At 51.3% G+C, this 18962-nt stretch overlaps 1 protein-coding gene across 2 annotated transcripts; it reads right to left on the bottom strand.

Moving 5' to 3' along the window:
* Window positions 1-15316: 15316 nt before the first annotated feature.
* Rpp25l (ribonuclease P/MRP subunit p25 like) lies at window positions 15317-18958 on the bottom strand. Of its 2 annotated transcripts, none has more exons than XM_057790581.1 (2): window positions 17609-17782; window positions 15317-17109 (listed from the first exon to the last, which is right to left on the bottom strand). In XM_057790581.1, the coding sequence occupies exon 2, from the start codon at window positions 17068-17070 to the stop codon at window positions 16579-16581; it is 492 nt and encodes a 163-aa protein (XP_057646564.1). In that variant the 5' UTR covers window positions 17071-17109; window positions 17609-17782; the 3' UTR covers window positions 15317-16578. The 2 variants fall into 2 exon arrangements, with proteins under 2 accessions (XP_057646564.1, XP_057646563.1); XM_057790580.1 differs by lacking the exon at window positions 17609-17782 and adding an exon at window positions 17789-18958 and having other exon boundaries at window positions 15318-17109.
* Window positions 18959-18962: the final 4 nt, after the last annotated feature.

The following is an 18962-nucleotide window of genomic DNA, read 5'->3' as shown; positions in this document are numbered from 1 at the left end:
CCCAACAAATGCCTCAGAGACTCTGTTGCAGAGGAAAACCTTCCCGCCGCTGCTGGGGCTTTTCGCTTTCACTTCCACGGCTCCACGGGTGCCGCAGTCTGTACTCAGGAAGGACTTAAACTCAGAAAGGGTGGGCCAGGGCTTAAGGACTCACAGCGACGACGACGATGAGCCAAGTTGAGGTCAGAGCATAACCACCGACGACAGCAGATGTTTCCTGACTTCTCTGGGCCCACCTCAGGTCCCCCAGGCTACAGACCCTAGCAAGATAGTGGGCTGAGGGAAGAAGTGCAGGAAGTGCAACGAAACACGGAGCAGTGGAGATGGGGGACACACAAGAATGTCTGTGCGGATGGTAGGCCTGGATCAGGTTAGGTCCTGGAGAAGGGGCTAATGCTGATGAACTCATGCGCTGCTATCAGACTCAGTACAGGCAGACAAACGGACACGGAGATCGGCGGGTCCTGAGTGGGCCGACTTGGCTTTTCAGATAATCCTTCTGCAGGTTGAGGGCAGTCAGGAATTACGCCCCGACGACAGACGTCCCCAAACGACACCAGGGCACTTGGAGGCTGCTGTCATCACTGCCGCAGCCACCTGGTGCGGGTCAGGGTTCGCGCCAGACGTCACGAGTCCAGGAATACAACTCAACGTGGGGGAGGACGAGGAGGGACGCACGTCGGACCCGGGGTGGTAGTAATGGGGGGACGTCTGTAGGCTGGCAGCTCCTGGAGCGGGACCTGCAACCGCGCTCACTTCTCCGGGGCCGCAGCGACACCTGGCGGGCAGAGCGGGGCGTGCGTTCTTGGGCTGCGACTGCGGCTGGGCTCTGAGGCCTTGGGGACCTATGGAACAAGGGAGGGTCTATCCCCTTTCCATCTTGTGGTCGACTAGCTCAGAACCCACGATCTTTCCTCTGAGCCAGGCCAGCAGAATACTGGTGGCTTTTCACTACTGCCGTTTCGGATGCCCGGTCTACTCCCTAGCCTCTGTGCTTCCTCAGCTAGGCTCTTAGACCGGCTTTGGTCTGGTCACCCCCTTCCCAGCTCTCCTGGAAAAAGAGTTAGCCATCCCATCTCCCCGCCAGCCCCTTCTCTTATCCTTAAGGTCGACCCCACTCACGGACACCTTCCCTCAAACCCTCAGCCGATTCTCACTGTCCTTCCATTTTCAACATCTGCCTCACCTGTGACAGAGTGGCAGGAAGTCATACCCCAGACTACAGTCCCCACAATAATGGGGGTAGTGTCCCCAGATCTGTAAGCTTGAGAGGCCTTGGGACACTGGGCAAGTTTTTCTTGACTTCAGGTGTCTTTGCTCTTGTCCTTGCAGGGACTGAACCCAAGGAGGCAGGCAAGTGATCTACCACTGAGCTCCCTCACCTCCCTGGGGTGTACGGAGCACTTGGCCGGAGCACTTGGCCGGGTCGTCAGACCTCAGCCTCCTGGCAGAGTGACCTAAGCAGAATCCCCCACCGCTGGAGTTGCCTGTGTCATCTCAGGCCTTCAGGCTACACTGACACTTTCCCATTTATATTGATCTGTCTCCAGGAAGGAAGGCGACTTCTGTGGTCTCACCTTTCCAAGTGCTTCCACAGAATGTCGTTCCTTTTCTAACCAGCTATGCACCAGAAGGTTCCATAGCGAGGCAGCCTCCTGGCTAAGAGCTCCATGCTCACACGGGCTACTTTAAATGAACCAAACAAGGGGTCACATAAAGTCACACGCCCAGCCTCACATTACATTCAACCTCACTGTGGTACAGAAGGAGTCACGGGACCCTTGCTTGGGCTAGAAGCCTGAGGTCCTGGAACCCATTGCATAGACATTGAAGGCACAGCCATGGTACGCTGTGTGTCACACAGGCACACACTCAGTCACACACGCCCTCAATCACTCTGGGGTTGGCGGGTCGGGGCGGGCTCTGGGAGGCAGTTACGTAAACGCCCTCGCAGCCCCCCCTCACTCCCCCTTACCCCCCCCCCCCCCCCCCGCTTCCTCGCACAGTGCCAGCGCCCGGGGCGGCTTGGCCGGGGCCCGGGAACAGCTCGGCCTCGCGGAGGCTCCAGGCGCCGAGAAACCCGATCCCGACACAGCCCCGGGCCGAGCCAGGGAGGGGGGCCCAGAGCCCCCCCAAGTCAGGGACCAGCCCAGCCACCCCCATGGGCGACTCACCGCCCCCTATCCCGAAACAGCTCCAGCACCATCTTGGGGCAGCACCTGGAGCGCACTCACAACAACACCCCCCTCCTGGAATCCTACTGTGGAGACCGCTGCCTCTCTGGGCCCTGACCCTTCCGATCTCTAGTACCTCAAAAGGTCAAGCATTCTCTCTCTGAAGATGGAGGTGGGGGAGACGGGAGTCCCAGTAGCGAGGCTAAGCATCCAAAGTGAAATCACCCAGATCCCCTGGAACCAACCTTCCCTTCCCACCCTACTAGAGCCTTTAAATCCACACTGATACAGGGGGCTTCCACTACTGTCGTAAACTCACGTCACATTTTTTTCTTTTTGCCTACCAGATTACCAATTCCAACACACCCTATCAAAATCCTAAATTATTCAATAGGTCCAAGGCCTCCTTCCCTCCTTAATCTTTCTTTGCTCCCATCAGGAAGTTCTAACTCCAGTCTAATCATAGTTCCTCCTGCTTCGCTAAGAAGGAATTCTGAGGACAGATGGAAGCATTGGGAATCAAATCCCTGGAAGGAGGAAGGATTAAGGCCTAGGAACCCCCAGGAAGCCAGAAATCTGAATGGAGGACGGAGTCCGCTCCTGCTAAGGTCTTCAATATAGCCCTTACCCTACCCTGAGCCCAAGGCTCTGTTTTTCACAATAGCTTTTGAGTGTCCAATTGGGCTGCCCAGACCCAAGAAGAAAGGGAATTTTCTCCCATGTTCTCTGCTAATGAACAAAACATTTCGTGTTTAAATTCCTCCTCTACCCCCAATTCAGAGTCTCTGCCCTCCCCCACCCAATGTGCCTGAGCTGGAGGACCACTAGGAGGGGCTCAGAATGAGAGCGAGCTCCTAGAGGAAGCATAACTTACATTGGGGGCATCTTTCAAAATAAGTCATTAAAATGTCTTTCTTTCTTCCTTCCTTCCTTTCTTTCTTTCTTTCTTTCTTTCTTTCTTTCTTTCTTTCTTTCTTTCTTTCTTTCTGCTTTTGGCTAAAATTACCCACTCCTGTGGCTGCTTCCCAGAAAGGGTGGCCGGAGCTGTCCCAAGGCCCAGGACATGGCCCCCCTCCCCTGGGCAAGGAGCCTTCCCGAAGTTGTTTTCCTGGTCTCTTCCTCTTGGATGTTTTTTTGATTATTAATCACATTTTCCATCCACAGACTCAGTCCAGACCCCTTCCCCCCGCCTGGGGTCAGGGCTGGACAGGAAGGAGAAGGCGGCTCTGGGAAGATGAGTTAGGGACTTGATAGGCAGTGACCCTGGCCCTGGGTGACCCGAAAGAGGTTGTCAGTGGGATGTCACAGGCCACCCCCTCTGTGTGCTGGCACTTAGTAGGTGGCATCCTTAAGCAGCACAAGTGAGATAAGTAGAAGAACAGGTGGCTAGTTTTTCTAGCTCCCAGCTGGCACTGGGCAGCGGGGCCCTTGGTATGGGAAGTTCTGTTACAGATAGGGAAAGATCCGGAAACCAGGGAGACAGCTGCCAGTCACTGGGCAAATAAATACTGAACTCAGAGCAACATATAGCAATGATGACGGCACCTCCTGTTCTTGAGTACCCGTGTGTGTCCTACTGTGTGCCAGGCATTGGTGTAAGTACGTCAGTGAGCCAGACGCTGTCCTCTGAAGGATGTAGAACAAGTAGATTCCATGCATGGTTGGTGCTGGAGCACTCAGCACATCTTAGAAAATAGCAGGAGTTACTAAAACGAAGGAAGATCCCAGGACCTGGCAACTCTGTTTCCAGATACACACGCCTCAAAGAAAGGATCAAATGTGCTTTATTCATTATATTCCAAATTTGGAGACAACCCAAATAGATACATAGTGTCCTGCTCACAGCAATGGAAAAGAATCAACTACAGCTGTGCCTGACACCATGGGCAAACCTCAGGCACAATGCTGAGCAAAGAGGAGAAAAGATTCAGAGAACAAGTGAAGCTAGAGTTGAACTTGTAATTTGAACAATATATCCTTAAAACTTGTGCACTTTACTGTTTACATTTTGCCTCAAATTTGTTTTAAGTTACCACTCTCATGGGGCTCACATTCTAATCAAGAAAGATGGATATTTTAAAAAAGAAAGTATAGATAATTGTACAGTTAGTCCATGCAAAATTCCCAATGCTAACTTCCAGCCTCTTCAGCCAAGAAGTCAAGCCTAGATGTCTCCTAAGAGAGGCATGGCCCAAGACCCTCCCTTTCCTCTCCTGGTACCATATTCCTTTGCCTAATATGGTCAGTGTGAAGTCTAAGTTCATGGCTAATGTGGCATCTAGCTAATTGCCTAGTTAGCTGTGTGCTGTCTCTGAGCTCTGGTGGGTGGTCCTGTGGCCTCTATCGCTAGTGCTGGATCTGGCATAAAACGGGGGATTCTGTGTGTATTGTACTGAAGGAACTGCCTACCACTGAGTTATACCCCCAGTTCTCTTTTTATTTATATTTATTGATTTATTTATCTTGAGACAGCATTTCTCTATGTAGACCTGGCTATCCTGGAACTCATTATGTAGACCAGGCTGGCCTCAAACTCAGAGATCTTCCAGCTCTGCTTCCTGAGTGCTGGGATTAAAAGTGTGCACCACCTCAGATTTCTTCTTTGTAATTTTCCATTTTGGGAATCTCACCAAATTGCTCAGCCTGGCTTTGAAGTCACTTTCTAGTCTGGCCTCGAACTCAGGACCTTCCTGTCTCTGCTTTCCAAGTAGCCAGGATCACCAACTTGCATCACCAGACCCAGCTTGAAATAAATTTAATTAAGTCTAAAATTCAATGTTTAAATGCATAAATCCTTCAAAATAGATCAAATGAGTGGGTGGCATGAGGAGAGTGGGATGGCTCTGACCTGTGAGAGGTGACACGGGGGTGCGAGCCTTGGTGTAAGGGTTTCTGCCATCACTGATGAGAAGCAGGCTTAGTTAGCTCCATGAGGACTAAGAAGAGGCCTGGGAGGCAGGCTGAAGTAGCAGTGGTTCAGAGACCACATCCTAAGATACCTTTGGTGCCAAGACCATGGTAGTCTGGAAGGCATAAAGTAGATAAGACTATAGAACTTTGACAGATCTTTCTGAAATTTATATCTCTGGGTGTGTGTGTGTGTGTGTGTGTGTGTGTGTGTTTGAGTGTACGTACACGTACCACATGTATGCAGAAGCCTGTGGTGGTCAGAAGAGGGCATCAAATCTCCGAGAACTGGTGGTATATGATTGTGAGTCACCATGTGGGTGCTGTGAACTGAACCCAGATCTACCGCAAGAGCAGTAAATGCTCTTAACCCCTGAGCCATCTCTCCAGCTCCTGCTAGTGAGATCCCAAGCTGTTGAGTACAATGTCACATTTCCTGGCATGGACAAGATCCTGGGGCTGGAAAGAAAGGACAATCAGTGCCTTGGTGGAGAGAAGCCACTCATATGTTCTTCCCACCTCTATCATGAACCTGGTGTGGGGTCACATGTCAGGTATACTCAGAGGACAAGTCCCCTGGATACCTAATCCAGTGTCTGCTCTCCTGTGGATCTCCCCCATGAACCTGGGGGGTGGCATGTCAGGTATACATGGAGGACAGGTCCCCTGGATTCCTAATCCAGCTCTCCTGAGGATCTCCCCACGGTGATTGATCCTGGGGTCTGGGAAGTTTGGAAAGAGAAGCTAGTGGGAGCAGAGGATCCAGATGAGAAGATGAGGAGGGCCAGGGAGAGCAAGGACATTTAAGACCAGGGGACTTTATGTTATTTTTGTTTTCTTTCTTTTCTTTCCTTTCTTTTTTGGAAGTCAAAAACAGGGACGCAACACAGACTTGCAAAATCACAGATGAAATTTTCATTTTGCAAAAATTCGCATGAAACTAACTCACTACTCAGAAATTGCCTCTCCGCCCCTGCGGGCTCTGATCCCCCCTCCAAGTTTTCACAGTGGAGACATCATCTGTCCTCAAGGGACTGTCCCCTTGCAGTGAGTCCCCACTGCTGATAGTGAGGTCCCCAAGATTGTTTCTCTCCCTTCGCTTCCCCTTCAGTCCTGACAAGCCTGCGACTCCTTGGGTAGAAAATAAGGGGGAAAGAAGAGCTGACTCCCCCCAAATTCAACGATGGTGATTAGGAAGACCGAGGCAATTAAAAGATCTGGAGACTTACTCTAGCGACACCAAGTACCAGGGATTAGGCAGAGGCAGAAGAGGAAGTCCAAGAGAGAAAATTGAGTTAAATTCAGTTCAACAGACATTTATTAGCGCCTACTGTGTGCCAGGCCCAGAGGGAACATTGTGTCCAAAAGCACAGACGACTCCCAGGCTTTTGGCATGGGTGACTGGGAGATGCTGGTGCCATTCACAAGGCCTTGACATGTTCAGCCCAAGGGTCTGTGGAATGATGGCTAGGCAGGGACACAGCTAGGGCGGGAGAGAATGTCCTCAGAGCTGAGTGAGGGCAAGCTGGCTGGAGGTGTGGGATCCAGCTCAACAGTTCTCAGGGCCCTCTGTGCCGGCTCATGGGAAGGCTTAGGTATTTACCGAAGTCCTGGACTGACCTGTGCATTATGACAGTGCTGGGGATGGCAAGATTTGAATAAGGGAGCAGGCATGGAATGAGACAAGAGATGGGGCATGGTTAAGATAGAAACTGTGAACTTTGGTTAAAAGACAGACAGAGAGAAAGACAGACAGACAGACACACACACACACAGAGACCAAGAAAGACAGAGTGAGTCTGTGTGTGTGTGTGTGTGCGTTGGGTAGGTATGCTGGCACACATCTGCAATCTTAGCACTTGAATGGTAAAGGAAGGAGTATCAGAAACTCAAGGCAAGCCTTAGCCACACAGTGAGTCCCAAGGCAAGCCTGGACTACACGAGAACTATCGCAAAACAAATGTAACAGAATAGATAACCACCAGTGCTCCAGAGGCTGAGGCAGGAGGCTGGCTGTGAATTTGAAGCCAGTCTGGGCTACAAAGTGAGATCTTACCTGGAAAATCAGAAGAGCAAAACACAACCAACTTAACAACAACAATAGAAAAGAAAAAGGAAGAGGAAGATGTGGGACTCCCAGAGAAAAAAGAGTTGTGATGGCCTTGAGAGCAAAAATTCTTGGATCAGTGTTTGTTATGAGGCTTGAAAAAGAGCTGGGTGAGATGGAGCCCTAGCTGTCAGCGGCACGACTGGGCTGGAGGCAGCAGGACCAAGATGGAGCTGAGGAACTGGTTGGACCCTGCTCACAAGCACCGTGTTTATCGCTCCTCCCCAGCTTCCCACTATTTCTGGGAGCCCTGTGTGGTCTGGGGGCTTCATACAGTCATGTAGAAGAGTATGAAAAGGCTCCCTCCAGGCCTGGGCTTCTACCCCGGAGCCCCTAGTTTCTTGGTCTCCCCAAGAGATTTCTGAACCTTCTTCAAGCTCAGGAGCCTGTTTGCAGTGGTGGGAGAACCCTGGGGACCTTGAGAGTAATTGAAACCAGGGCTAAGACATTAGAAACCATAACGCCAACTCCCGGGATCCCCCAGGATAGCTCCTGGTTTTCTTCTCACCCCGATCCCCCCTGTTGTTGACAGGCTGGCTCTCTCAGGCCCCCACCAGCTGGGCTGTTGACCCTCCTCTCCAAACTAACTAGAAGGGACTTCCAACCAGAGACACCCAAGTCAGACCTTGGGGACTTCTCCTCTGGGCTTCAAGAATCCTAGTGTATACCAGGTTAACCTCCTTATTTTGAAGTGTCCCAGATTCTAGTCTTAATTGCTTTTTGCAGAGGTTATACTGGGGGGCGGGTGAAGTTAGACAATAAGGGTTTCTCTAGAGTGAAGGGGAAAGGAGAAAGGAAATGTGGGTGTGGGGACAGGAGTGTCCTGCAGCCAGCAGGTGCTCAATAAATACATGGAAAAGGATGAATTCCCAAAGTCAGGGGCCCTGAGCAAGGAGGCTTTGGCTGGCTGTTCTAAAGCAGCTCTGGGAGGAGAAGGGTCAGCTAAGGAATCCCTCCCTCCTCTCTTCCCTCCTTCCCTTCCTCCATCACTGACAAGAAGACCCAGAGTTGCTTTGCCTTTTGTCGGTTTGATGGGAACGCCCTCCCCTAACAGCTGCCTGAAGATTCCCGGATTCCCAGATTACCCAAGAGGGTTGGTATGGGAGTTTATCTGTCCCCACCTCTGTCTCTATGTCTGTCTCTCTCCCTGGCTCTCAGGCAAGCTGAAAAATTCAAATACCTGCACCACAGCTCTCTGACTTTGAAGCCTCAGGCAAGTGATTTAATGCCTCAATTACTTTAGGAGGAAAATGAGCCTCAATTACCCCAGGAATAAAATGGGATCATAACAGCACCACCTCTTTTCTAAGAGTGCTGTAAAGATTCAGTTAAAGGAGACAGCCCGGTAGGGTGCTCAGCACTAGGTTTGGCCAGTACTAAAGCCTTCCACAGCTGACGTCATCCCTGTCTCTGTCAGGTCTTTCTCTCGATGTCTGTTATCTCTCATCTCTGTTTCTGTCTCTATCTCTCCATCTCTCTCCCAATCTTTTGCTTTTTCTATGTCTGGCTCTACAAACTTGTTACTCCACCTACCCCATAGCCCTGTCTGACTCTCTACTATCCCTTGGCACAGCTCGGGTGGACTGGGGCAAGGGGGGACTTTTAAAATTTCAGTCATGGGATTCCTGGTAACAGGATCACGCCTGGGCCTGAACATGGGTGAATCATGGTGGTTCCAGTACCCAAGAATATGGTTCTTTCTGGACGGGTAGGAGAGATGGGGGCTTTGGCCCCACAACCTCTTGGAGGAGAGGGACTTGTCCTAACTGCTTCAGCCGCCCCCACACCTGGGTCCAGGCCAGATCCCCCACGACTAATGCCTTCCTGGAGGTAAGGCAACCTGCCCAGGGCTGAGGGGGAAGCCCTCTACCTTCAGATAGAGTGGTTTCCTGCTCTCAAAACATTCTGGAACCTCCCACTCTCCATTCCAAACACTGGATGGAAGTGTCCTTCCTAGACCTCTTTTGTCTCTCACGACTTTTAAGAAATAACTTATTTCACTTTATGTGCATTGGTGTGAAGGTGTCACATCCCAGGGAACTGGAGTTACAGACAGTTGTAAGCTGCCATGTGGATGCTGGGAATTGAACTTGGGTCCTCTGGAAGAGCGGCCAGTGCTCTTAACCACTGAGCCGTCTCTCCAGCCCCTGACTTTTGCATCTGCATTGTTATATTCCCAAACCAAGGCTGCCAGAGAGAGGAAAGTGTGTGTGTGGGGGGCTCTTCACCTGGCCAAAGACCTCCTTCTTAGTGTTGAGGCACAAAAACCCCAGGTCTCGCCCTGTGTCACTGAGGCCCCTATAAAGGCCATGGTGTAAAGTGACTGAGAGGCTTAGAGGGCCCCAAATAAGGAAGTGGATGACCAAGGGACAGCAGGTAGGAGCATGGGCAGACCACAGAGAGGCTGCTGCTCAGTTTTGTGGCTCAGCAAGGAGTCTTTACTGGGGACCAGGATAGGTCTCAACTGGCCCCAGACACCTCCACACCTGGGCCTAAGCCAGCCTCCTCACGTCAGCTTTTGGGCAGAGGGCCAGATCTTAAGCCTCTTCCCTCATTTCCCTATTCTCAGTACATCATTGCCTCAAGGTGCCCACCGGCTTCAAGGCGCGCTTGTGGGAAGACAAACCCAGAGAGGCAGGGCTGCTGGGTACAGTCACACAGCAGGCAAAGGCTGGGACAGAAGACCTGCTATCCTGGCAGCCTGCCAAGGCCTGTCACGGGAATCTTGTCTCAGTGCTGTGACAGGGGCCAGATCCAAACCAGGATTTTATGTGGGGAAAGTGCTTAGGAATCCTCGGACATGTGGGCAGCTGATCCGCGGTGGTGCATCCCATCAGGCAAGGACAGATGTGCGGCATCCTGTCTTTCCCATCAGAGACAAGCGGTGGGACACAAGGTCCAGAAAGGCAGATGAGAGCAATTGAGAGGAGACAGACCAAGAAACCCAGAGACCCAGGCACAAACACCAGAGACATGGTCAGAGATGTGAGACAGATGCAGGCTGACAGGAGACGCAGGATGGAAAGTCATGCAGTCCCAGATGCAGAGACCGGAAGTCAGAGAGAGAGAGAGAGAGAGAGAGACAACAGCATGGAGAAACTCAGGCAGGAAAACTCAGAGGATGAAAAAAAAAACAGTCGAGGAGAGAGAGAGATCAAAAGAGGTAGAGAAGTGGAAGGAGAGTTAGGCAGAGAGACAAAGACAGAAGGAAGCAAAGAAATAGATCAAAAGCACTATGGTGGGGAAGAAAGGGGCCCAGCAAAGTCTCCTGGTCTCAGTCTCTCCGCCCAGGTCTCCCCAGGGTGTGCCCCTCCTTGCTATTCACTTGTTTCCATAGCAACCAGAAGGACAGCACCAAATTTGCATACACATTTACATCCTTCCTATCTGCATAATTCAACAGGTTTGTGCATATTCATGAGACGGAATGAAGGTGACTCTTCAAGTCCAACTCACAGGCTGACTCTGGTGCCCCCTGCTGGCAGTATTTGGTTATGGCTCCGACCTGAACCTGTGAGACCTGGCAGACGATATTCTCTCCCACTTCCCCCTCCAAAAGTGCCTTTTATTCTCCCACTTCCGAGCATTTCTCTTAGGCTTGTGCCCCTCTTCCTGGGGGGAGCCCCCTCGACATCAGTATGCATGCGCACGCAGGCGTGTCAGTGTATTCCGGTAGAAGGTGATCGAAAGTGGCAGGGTGTGGCTAATACTCTGGCTCCCTGGTAGAGGAGGCCCCTTAGCCACACTGAGGACACTGTGAGGGTCTGAGAGACGCTATGATGCAGGGTGAGCTGAAAGTCGACAGATCTACTAACGGGCAGGAATGTAGATGCTGTGGTCTCTCAATATGGAAGCTGACCAAGACCCTGGTTCTGACCAAAATAGCCAGAGGAGCTAGGGCAGAGTTCAAAAGAACAGATGGTGCAGTAGCTCCTAGCCTGGGGCAGAGGGAGCATAGGGTAACAGCACTTTCAGAACAGCGAACAGGCATGGAGAGGCGCTGTGGGCTGGAAACGACTCCCTAGGACCTACCCCAGTCAGAATTTTGGCCTGCTAATATCTATCTTCCTGGCTTCCTCGCTGCTATTTCGGCCCTGTGCCTGCTCCACGCAGCAAGTCGCAGCATCCAGAGGTCTCATTCTAAAACAGTCTGGTATTTTACCTCATGCCCTCTCAGAGACTTCCGGGACCTCTCATTACTCTAAGGTAAAGTACGAACTCCCTGGCCAGGCATGCAGGTCCTTCTGTATACAGTGCGACCTCAAGCCGTCCCTGAGACCCACTCCTCACAGGCCCTTCATGAGCTTCATTCACCAAATTCTGTTTATTCTTCGTGTCTGATCCTATACCTCAGCTCAGACTTCCCTTTGTCCCGGTCCTTCCCGTGTCTCTCCCAGCCAATTGGTCACCAAGCTTCTCCACAGGCATTACCTCCTTTCCTTCGAGATTTTTCCTGTCCCTAAGTGCTGGACTAGGGGCTCTTATTTCTGCACTGAAGAAGTTCCTGAATCTGTGTGCTTTTTACGCCTGTCACATTTCAGCTAAAGGCGAAATGCTGAAATCATGGAACAGGTCTACAGCTCACACAAGGCAGGAGGCTATGAGTACAGAGACTAGGCTTGCCATCCCGTGGATTTTCATTGACTGTCTTTTTAAACAGTTGAGATGTCACTCAGTCTATCAAGGACCAATTTTCAAGACTAGATTGTTTTGCTTCTATTTGGGGGCTTCTAGCAAAGTAGATTTACGAAGGCTGTCTGGGCTATCCCTTTGTGAATGCTGCCACCTTGTGGCCATAGATAGAAGTTCTCCGGGTATTTTGGGACATCGTCTCGGGCAATCACTGTTACCCAAAATGGCCTCAGATGGCAATCCTCCTGCTTCAGCTTTCCAAGTGCTAGGGTTTGGACTTCCAAGTCTTGATTTTGAACAGTCTTGAATTTGGTAAGGGAGAATGTCTGAAACAAAGATCAGAGGGAAAGAAATCTAATGATGCTCGGAAGAGGCGGGGCATGGATGTGCTCAACCCAGAGGGCAAGAACCAAGCCAAAGGACGAAGGCGGCAGGCGAGGGTCCCTGAGGCTAGTCCGTGAATAAACCTGGATCTCGCCCTCTCAGATGGGAAGGAGGGCCAAGGGAACAGGGTGTGACGAAGTCAGAGCTAGGTGTGTCCTCACGCTTGGGGGCTCAACATTCACCCCTTCATGGGATGATTATTGCACAACTACTGTGTGCAAATCACGTTCAAGGTTCCCAGGTGACCTCAGTGAATGAAGCAGACATCTTCCCACTAGACCCACACTCTAAGCAGCAGACAATAAATAAAAGCTCTATTTTATCTCATTTATGCTTTACTTTTTAAAAAAATTTATGTGTGTGGCCTTTTTTTTCTTGCCTTTATATCAGTGCACCACACATATGACTGGAGCTTTATATCAGTGCACCACACACATGACTGGAGCTTCATATCAGCGCACCACACACATGACTGGAGCTTTTTTTTTTTTTAAGATTTATTTATTTATTATGTATACAACATTCTGCCTCCGTGTATGCCCACATGCCAGAAGAGGGCGCCAGATTTCATTACAGATGGTTGTGCGCCACCATGTGGTTGCTGGGAATTGAACTCAGGACCTCTGGAAGAGCAGCTGGTGCTCTTACCCACTGAGTCACCTCGCCAGGTCCCCACAATACTATTTTAAAGAAGAAAACTTTATTTAAAAGGTAAAAAAAAAATGCACGGCATAAAGGGGGCAGGGTTAAGATTGCTCCCTGGGAAAGTACTTGCTGCTAAGCCCGAGACCTAAGTTTGATTCCCAGGCCCCACTTGATGAGAGGAAATGACTCTGGCAAGTTGACCTCTGACCTCTGCGAGCCACGGCTCATCCATGCCTACCCAATAAATAAATATATAGTAAATAGGAAACGCCCTTTGAACTGTGAGATGTCACTTTGTTATACAGCTGCACTTTCCATGGCTGTGGTATTCCACCTCGCCCACTCCAGACAGCTCAGGGATTCCGGGCGACAGAAGCCTGTGCTCTTTTAGCTTTCCTTCCCACTCAGCGTGGGCACCTGGCCCTACTCTCTTGTTACTATTCCTCCTTCACCAGCTCCTGTGTTGCTTTCTGTGGAAAACGGGGCATCCTCGCCTGTCTCTCGGATGCTACTGGAGCCCACATCCTGCCACTGCCACTCCAAGCTCAGGGTCATCAGCCCACACTGAGTTTAGAACCTCGCAGGACCATGGCATATCTCTCTCTTGCAATGATTTCAGGCTTCCTTCCCATCCGTGGAAACCCTCCTGCCTCACGAAGAAGGGACTTCTGAACTCTCCCATCCCCACCGTCATCTCCACGCCATCTGCAAGCTTGCTTGCCCGTGTGTGCATGTGGATGAGGCTAGAGAACAACCTGCGGAAGTTAGTCTTCCTCCTCCACATGGGTTCTGGGATTGAAATCAGGTTAAGATCGATGATAAACAAGAGTCCATCTTCTGAGCCATCTTACTGTCCTCTGCTCCGGCCGGTATGTGAATCACAGGTGCCTGGTGCCTGCTGAGGTCAGTAGAGGGCAGCAGATGCCCTGGGATGGGAGTTGCAGTTGTGAGCTGACTTGTGGATCCTAGGAACCGAACAAGTGCTTTTTGGCTTTGTTTTCCTTATTTATGGTTGTGGCTGTCTTATCTGCTTGTATATCTGCACACCAGAACAGGGCACCGGGTCTTACGGTTCTATAGTTAAAGCTGGTTGTAAGGTGCCATGTAGCGGCTGGGAATTGAACTTGGTTCCTCCGGCAGAGCAGAGCAAACCCCCTGGGCCCACTCCACTCTCTGAAAGGGATGATCTCCATACCTCTCCACCTCCCCTTCTGTCCCAAGGGAAAGCTTTTGTAAGGCATTATGGAAGCAAGTGTCACAAATCAATGGGTTAAGGAGGAATCGGGAGTGGAGTCACGTACAACGCTCAGGTTCTCTCCTAAGGTTGAGCTCACTCCCCAGGCCTCATCTCTGGTTCAGAGTCAGGCAGACTCTCTAGGGGCCAAAGGTTAGGGGAAGCACCCTAGCACCTGTTCTCCTAAGGGCTTCTGACCACAGGTGTTTCCCTCTCCAACCGTTCTGGACGGACCTCTCTGATGATTTCTGATTAAACAGCCCAATTGGGATTCCCTTCCTAACCTCCAGAGCTCATAGCAATCCTACTTAATCACCTCCAGCTAAATTACTGTTTTAGTACATGTGATCTCTTTAACACGCCAAAGTAGTGATCAGGATGGGAGGCTAGGTCAAAAATGATCGATACCCTATAAAGGAGCATGGCCCAAAGTTCTGGAGAAATTGCAGATAGAAAAAATATACACAAGTGAAGATATTCAGAGCAGGGCATGGTGACACACACACGGTCACAGAGAGCAGGAGGAGGAAGCTGAGGAGTTGAAGGCTTGAATTTAGCTAAGGTTGGGCAGTGGTTGGCAGTACAGCAGCAGTTTTGACTGTCTTCAGCAGTTATGTCAGATGGATTGGGACCCTCTGTATTTAAAGGGCCTGAGAGTGTAGCTACTGAGATTTCACCTTTTCAATGGCCCATTATCATCACCTGCCCCTTTCCCTAGCGCCCTCCTCTCACCGAGGGACAGCCTCTTGAAAAGCAAAGGATGGAGTGTTTAAAGTCCAGGTCACAGTCTGATGGTCTTATGGTCACTCATCCCTCCTTGAAATCCATATCAAGTCCTGAATTCCCCCAAATCTCTCCTGCCCAGACTGCTACAGGAACCCAGAAGAGCCCCAATTCTACTTGTTTGTAATTGGACATCTAGGTTACTAGACACTGGAGAAAACCTTGACTCACAGTGCAGTTGATCAGTTCTCGAGACCTTTGCTGCTTATGATCCCACTCTATGACTACCAATATAACCAATCTCTCTCTTCAGATGCCTGTGGTAAATCTGAACCTAAGGCCAAAGTGAGGCAGAAGAAACAGCTACCCAGAGACAGATTTGAGACTGAGGCCTACTTTTTTTAAAATTTATTGTGTATAGTGTTCTGCCAGAAGAGGGCGCCAGATCTCATTATGGATGGTTGTTGGGAATTGAACTCAGGACCTTTGGAAGAGCAGCCAGTGCTCTTAACCTCTGAGCCATCTCTCCAACCCCCTTTTGGGGGGGAGGGGAGACAGGGTTTCTCTGTAGCTTTGGAGCTGGTCCTGGAACTAGCTCTTGTAGATCAGGCTGGCCTCAACCTCACAGAGATCCACTTGCCTCTGCCATCAAGTGTTGGGATTAAAGGCGTACACCACCACTGCCGGGCTTGAGGTCTACTCTTAAGAGAACAGCATGTTTGTAAACTTAAGTCACTTATGACATTTATATAGCACCAGGTGCTCAAATGATATCTAAGTGTCCAATATGTACGTCTCTTTATAAGAATGCTAATGAGGGGGCTGGAGAGATGGCTCAGCAGTTAAAAGCACTGGCTGCCTTTCCAGAGGACCTGGGTTCAAACATCCCCAGCACCCACCTGCCTGTAACTCAGTTCCAGGGAATCTGACACCGTCACATCAATGTGCATAAAATGAAATAATTGTTTTGTTTTTTTAAAAGAATGCAATGAGAAGGCTGGAGAGATGGCTCAGGGGTTAAGAGCACTGACTGCTCTTCCAGAGGATGCAAATTCAATTCCTAGCACCTACAAGGCAGTTCACAACGCTCTGTGATCTGATACCTTCACATCAATGCACATAAAATAAATTTAAATAAATTAAGAAAAAAAGAACCCTAATGAGGTAAGCGCCCCTACACCCCCAGTTTGCAGACAAGAACACTAAGGTCCAGTAAGTAACTTTATCCGAAACCACAAAGCAGTAACTTGTGAGTGGGAGAGCCAGGATTAAGATCATAACAGGCAAAGCCTGAGTTCATGACCCCACTATACTAAAGCATATGTCACAGATGGGAGAAATGCCTGACCTGGCCGAGTCCCAAACCAGCTTAAAGCAGGTGGCAAAACGCCATCCAGGTTACTGCTTGAAATTTATTGATACCAGATCCACCTAGCATCAGCCTCTAGCTGGCCTTCCTGCTTCCATCCCAGGAGTTCCGGGGAAAGGTGGGCCTCACACTCCTTCAATCCCACGTACACAGAGCAGGCCAGACATATGGGCACAATCTTTATTTTCCTTGCCTAAACCGATGTCCAAAGGGCAAGAGAGACATACTGCAGATGAAGACAGAAGAAACCCTCCTCAAGCAGTCTTTAACTCAGCGCTACCCCACATTCCAGGGGAAGGGAGGCGGGACTTAAGTGGTCGCAAGCCTTGCTGGCATGTCACACAAGTGCTTCCGAGAGAAGGCACAGATATCAGGTCTAGAGTCCAGTCAGGTCCGCCGGTCTTCAGGACCGGGTGTCCCGAGCCCTTCTTCGTGGTCTGGGACCACAGCTGGAACTAGGTATGGAGCCCAGGCCGGGGGGTGCTCCCGGAGGTTGGTAGCCACATTCACTGGGGTCCAAGGGGTCCCGACTGAGCAGCACCCACACTGCCGGCACATGGCGTCGAACTGTAAGCGGGTCTAGGCCCGTGTCTGGTGAGGTTGGGACCCAGCTGTCCTCAGTCTGCAGGAAGCGAAGCTTGGTGAGTTGGTGCAGGCCGGGAACCCGCCGTTTAACAATCTCCGCACAGCTGACGGCCTTTCCCGCAGCCCGGCCGGAGCCTGAGAACACCACGTGCCTTGTGCTTCCCCCCTCCAGCCGACCCAGCGCCAGTCCGAGCAGATTTCGGATTTTGCTTCCATCTCGGACTCGCATTTCCAGGGTGTCGGGAGGTAGCTGGGGTATCGGGGAGGATGCCGGCAGCTCGACAGAGCCAGCCCTCCGGTAATGTTCCATTCTGCTCCGATGGCCTTGGGGAACCTCTCTTGCTGTGCACTGGGAGAGAGGACCAAAAGAGAGAGAGGAATATGACCAGGTGCGTCCTCCATCACTCCGTCCAGGACATGGTTCTGTTCCTCGCCACGGAAGGGGATCTACCCCTCACCCTAGCTTCTCTAGGCTGGGGCCAAGAGTTACCCCTGGAGTCTTCTGGAAGTCCTTGCACGAGTCTCAGACACCGACAGACCCAAATCCCACCACCACCACCACCTAACCTAAGCTATCTGGGATAGGGCCATGCTTCATCATCTCAAACTCTTCTGGGCTAAGTCCCGGACCCCTCACCCACAACTCTAAGAACAAGAGCATCTCCTCACTAGGCTTCTGAGGACTGGGACAAGGGTCCCTCGCTCTGTGTTTTCAGGGAACAGGAGCAAGACTCTTGGCCCCAGGCTGCCTGGAGCACAGCCACGAACTCGCACAAAGTACTCCCGAAGGAAAGACCTGACCCCTCCGTGCTCTCGTCTGGGCCGAGTAGACATCATCCCTAGTTTACCAGGGTTGGAGAGCTGGAGCCAGGCCATCCGGGAACTCGAGAGTGGGCGCTCGCACGGAGGACTGCTCGGACCAATCGTGGGCGGTCCGGCGAGCTCCCCGGTCGTGGGTCGTTGTCCCAGGCAGCAGATATCCCTTTTCCCCACGTCTGAGTCCCCAGCCCCTGGAATTTGCCTCTTACCACTGTGGCCAGTCCACACTCGAACCTCCCGGTGTAGTCAAGATGGCGCGCGGACCGGGAGCGCGCGGGGCCTCGGGGCCGCGCACGCAGGGGGCGGGGCCTGAGGAGAACCCGGGAGGCCTAGAGGCTCAGGATGTAGCTGGTACCCGCACCTCGCCAGCCTCCTGCGGTGCGCGGTGATGCCGGAGCACGCCAGCGCCTGCAGAGGTGATGCCCGGGAGAGGAACACTATTGGAGGAGTCCTGCGCCTGAAGAACGCGGATTTGTGCCCTTAAATGATGGATGGCGCGCGTCACCGTTGACACACCATTTCAGTGAAGGTGAAGCATTGGTGGATACAAACTAAGGAGAGACCCTTAGTTACGGAGTTCTGAACTCCTGGGACACTGGACAACCCTGGCGATCTTCAGTAGGGACTAAGCCTTAGCTTGTGCACAACTCATTGCCCGCAGAAGATTGGCGTATAGGTCACCGGTAGTGGTGACCCTGGGAAGGGCCTGTGCCCTACACCATCATAGCGCTTCAGCCCCGGGGGCCCACAGAGCCTAGTCCAGTATCTAGAGTAAAATAGGCTCTCCGATATTTGTCCAGTGATATGCTGATTAACCACTTAAATGGCAAGAAGAATTGAGGAGAAACTAACTTTTAATTTGGTTAAAAACTCATAGGAAGTTTTGGGGAAGAGCCAGCAAATATTTGGTTGGAATAGTTGAGGATGTTTGCTAGTTTCCGATTATTTTGGACACGTCGCATTTTGCCTGCCAGCAACACTCGGGTTGCGTGATCTACAGGCGGTTGAAGAAGCCGAGGCGGTCCCTCGGACCACAAGAGGGCAGCAGACACTTGGTGGAGCTCGGCTTTCCTATCCATAGTCCCTGCTCCACCTTCCCTCCCTGATTCTGAAATTTACTGCATCCAAACCTTTGGGCTCCTCTTCTGGCTACTGGTATGTGGTAGTCACAAAGCCATGCTGCCTTGCTCTAAACGTACCTGCTTGTTCCTCCATGACCATCCAGGGAGGTGGGCCCACCTGGGAGGCCTGCCACTTTCCCTGGTCTTTCCCCAAACCCTATAGGCAGATTAGGTGACCCTACCTGTGCCCTCGTTACCTGCCATGGGATCTGGTACTTAGAGGGTAGTTGGCAAATGTGGGATAAATAAATATACAATGCCT

Source organism: Chionomys nivalis, chromosome 16 (assembly GCF_950005125.1).
Source record: "Chionomys nivalis chromosome 16, mChiNiv1.1, whole genome shotgun sequence".
Classification (NCBI taxonomy): domain Eukaryota; kingdom Metazoa; phylum Chordata; class Mammalia; order Rodentia; family Cricetidae; genus Chionomys; species Chionomys nivalis.
Note: the sequence above shows the minus strand (reverse complement) of the source record. Positions and strands in the feature narration are given on the sequence as shown.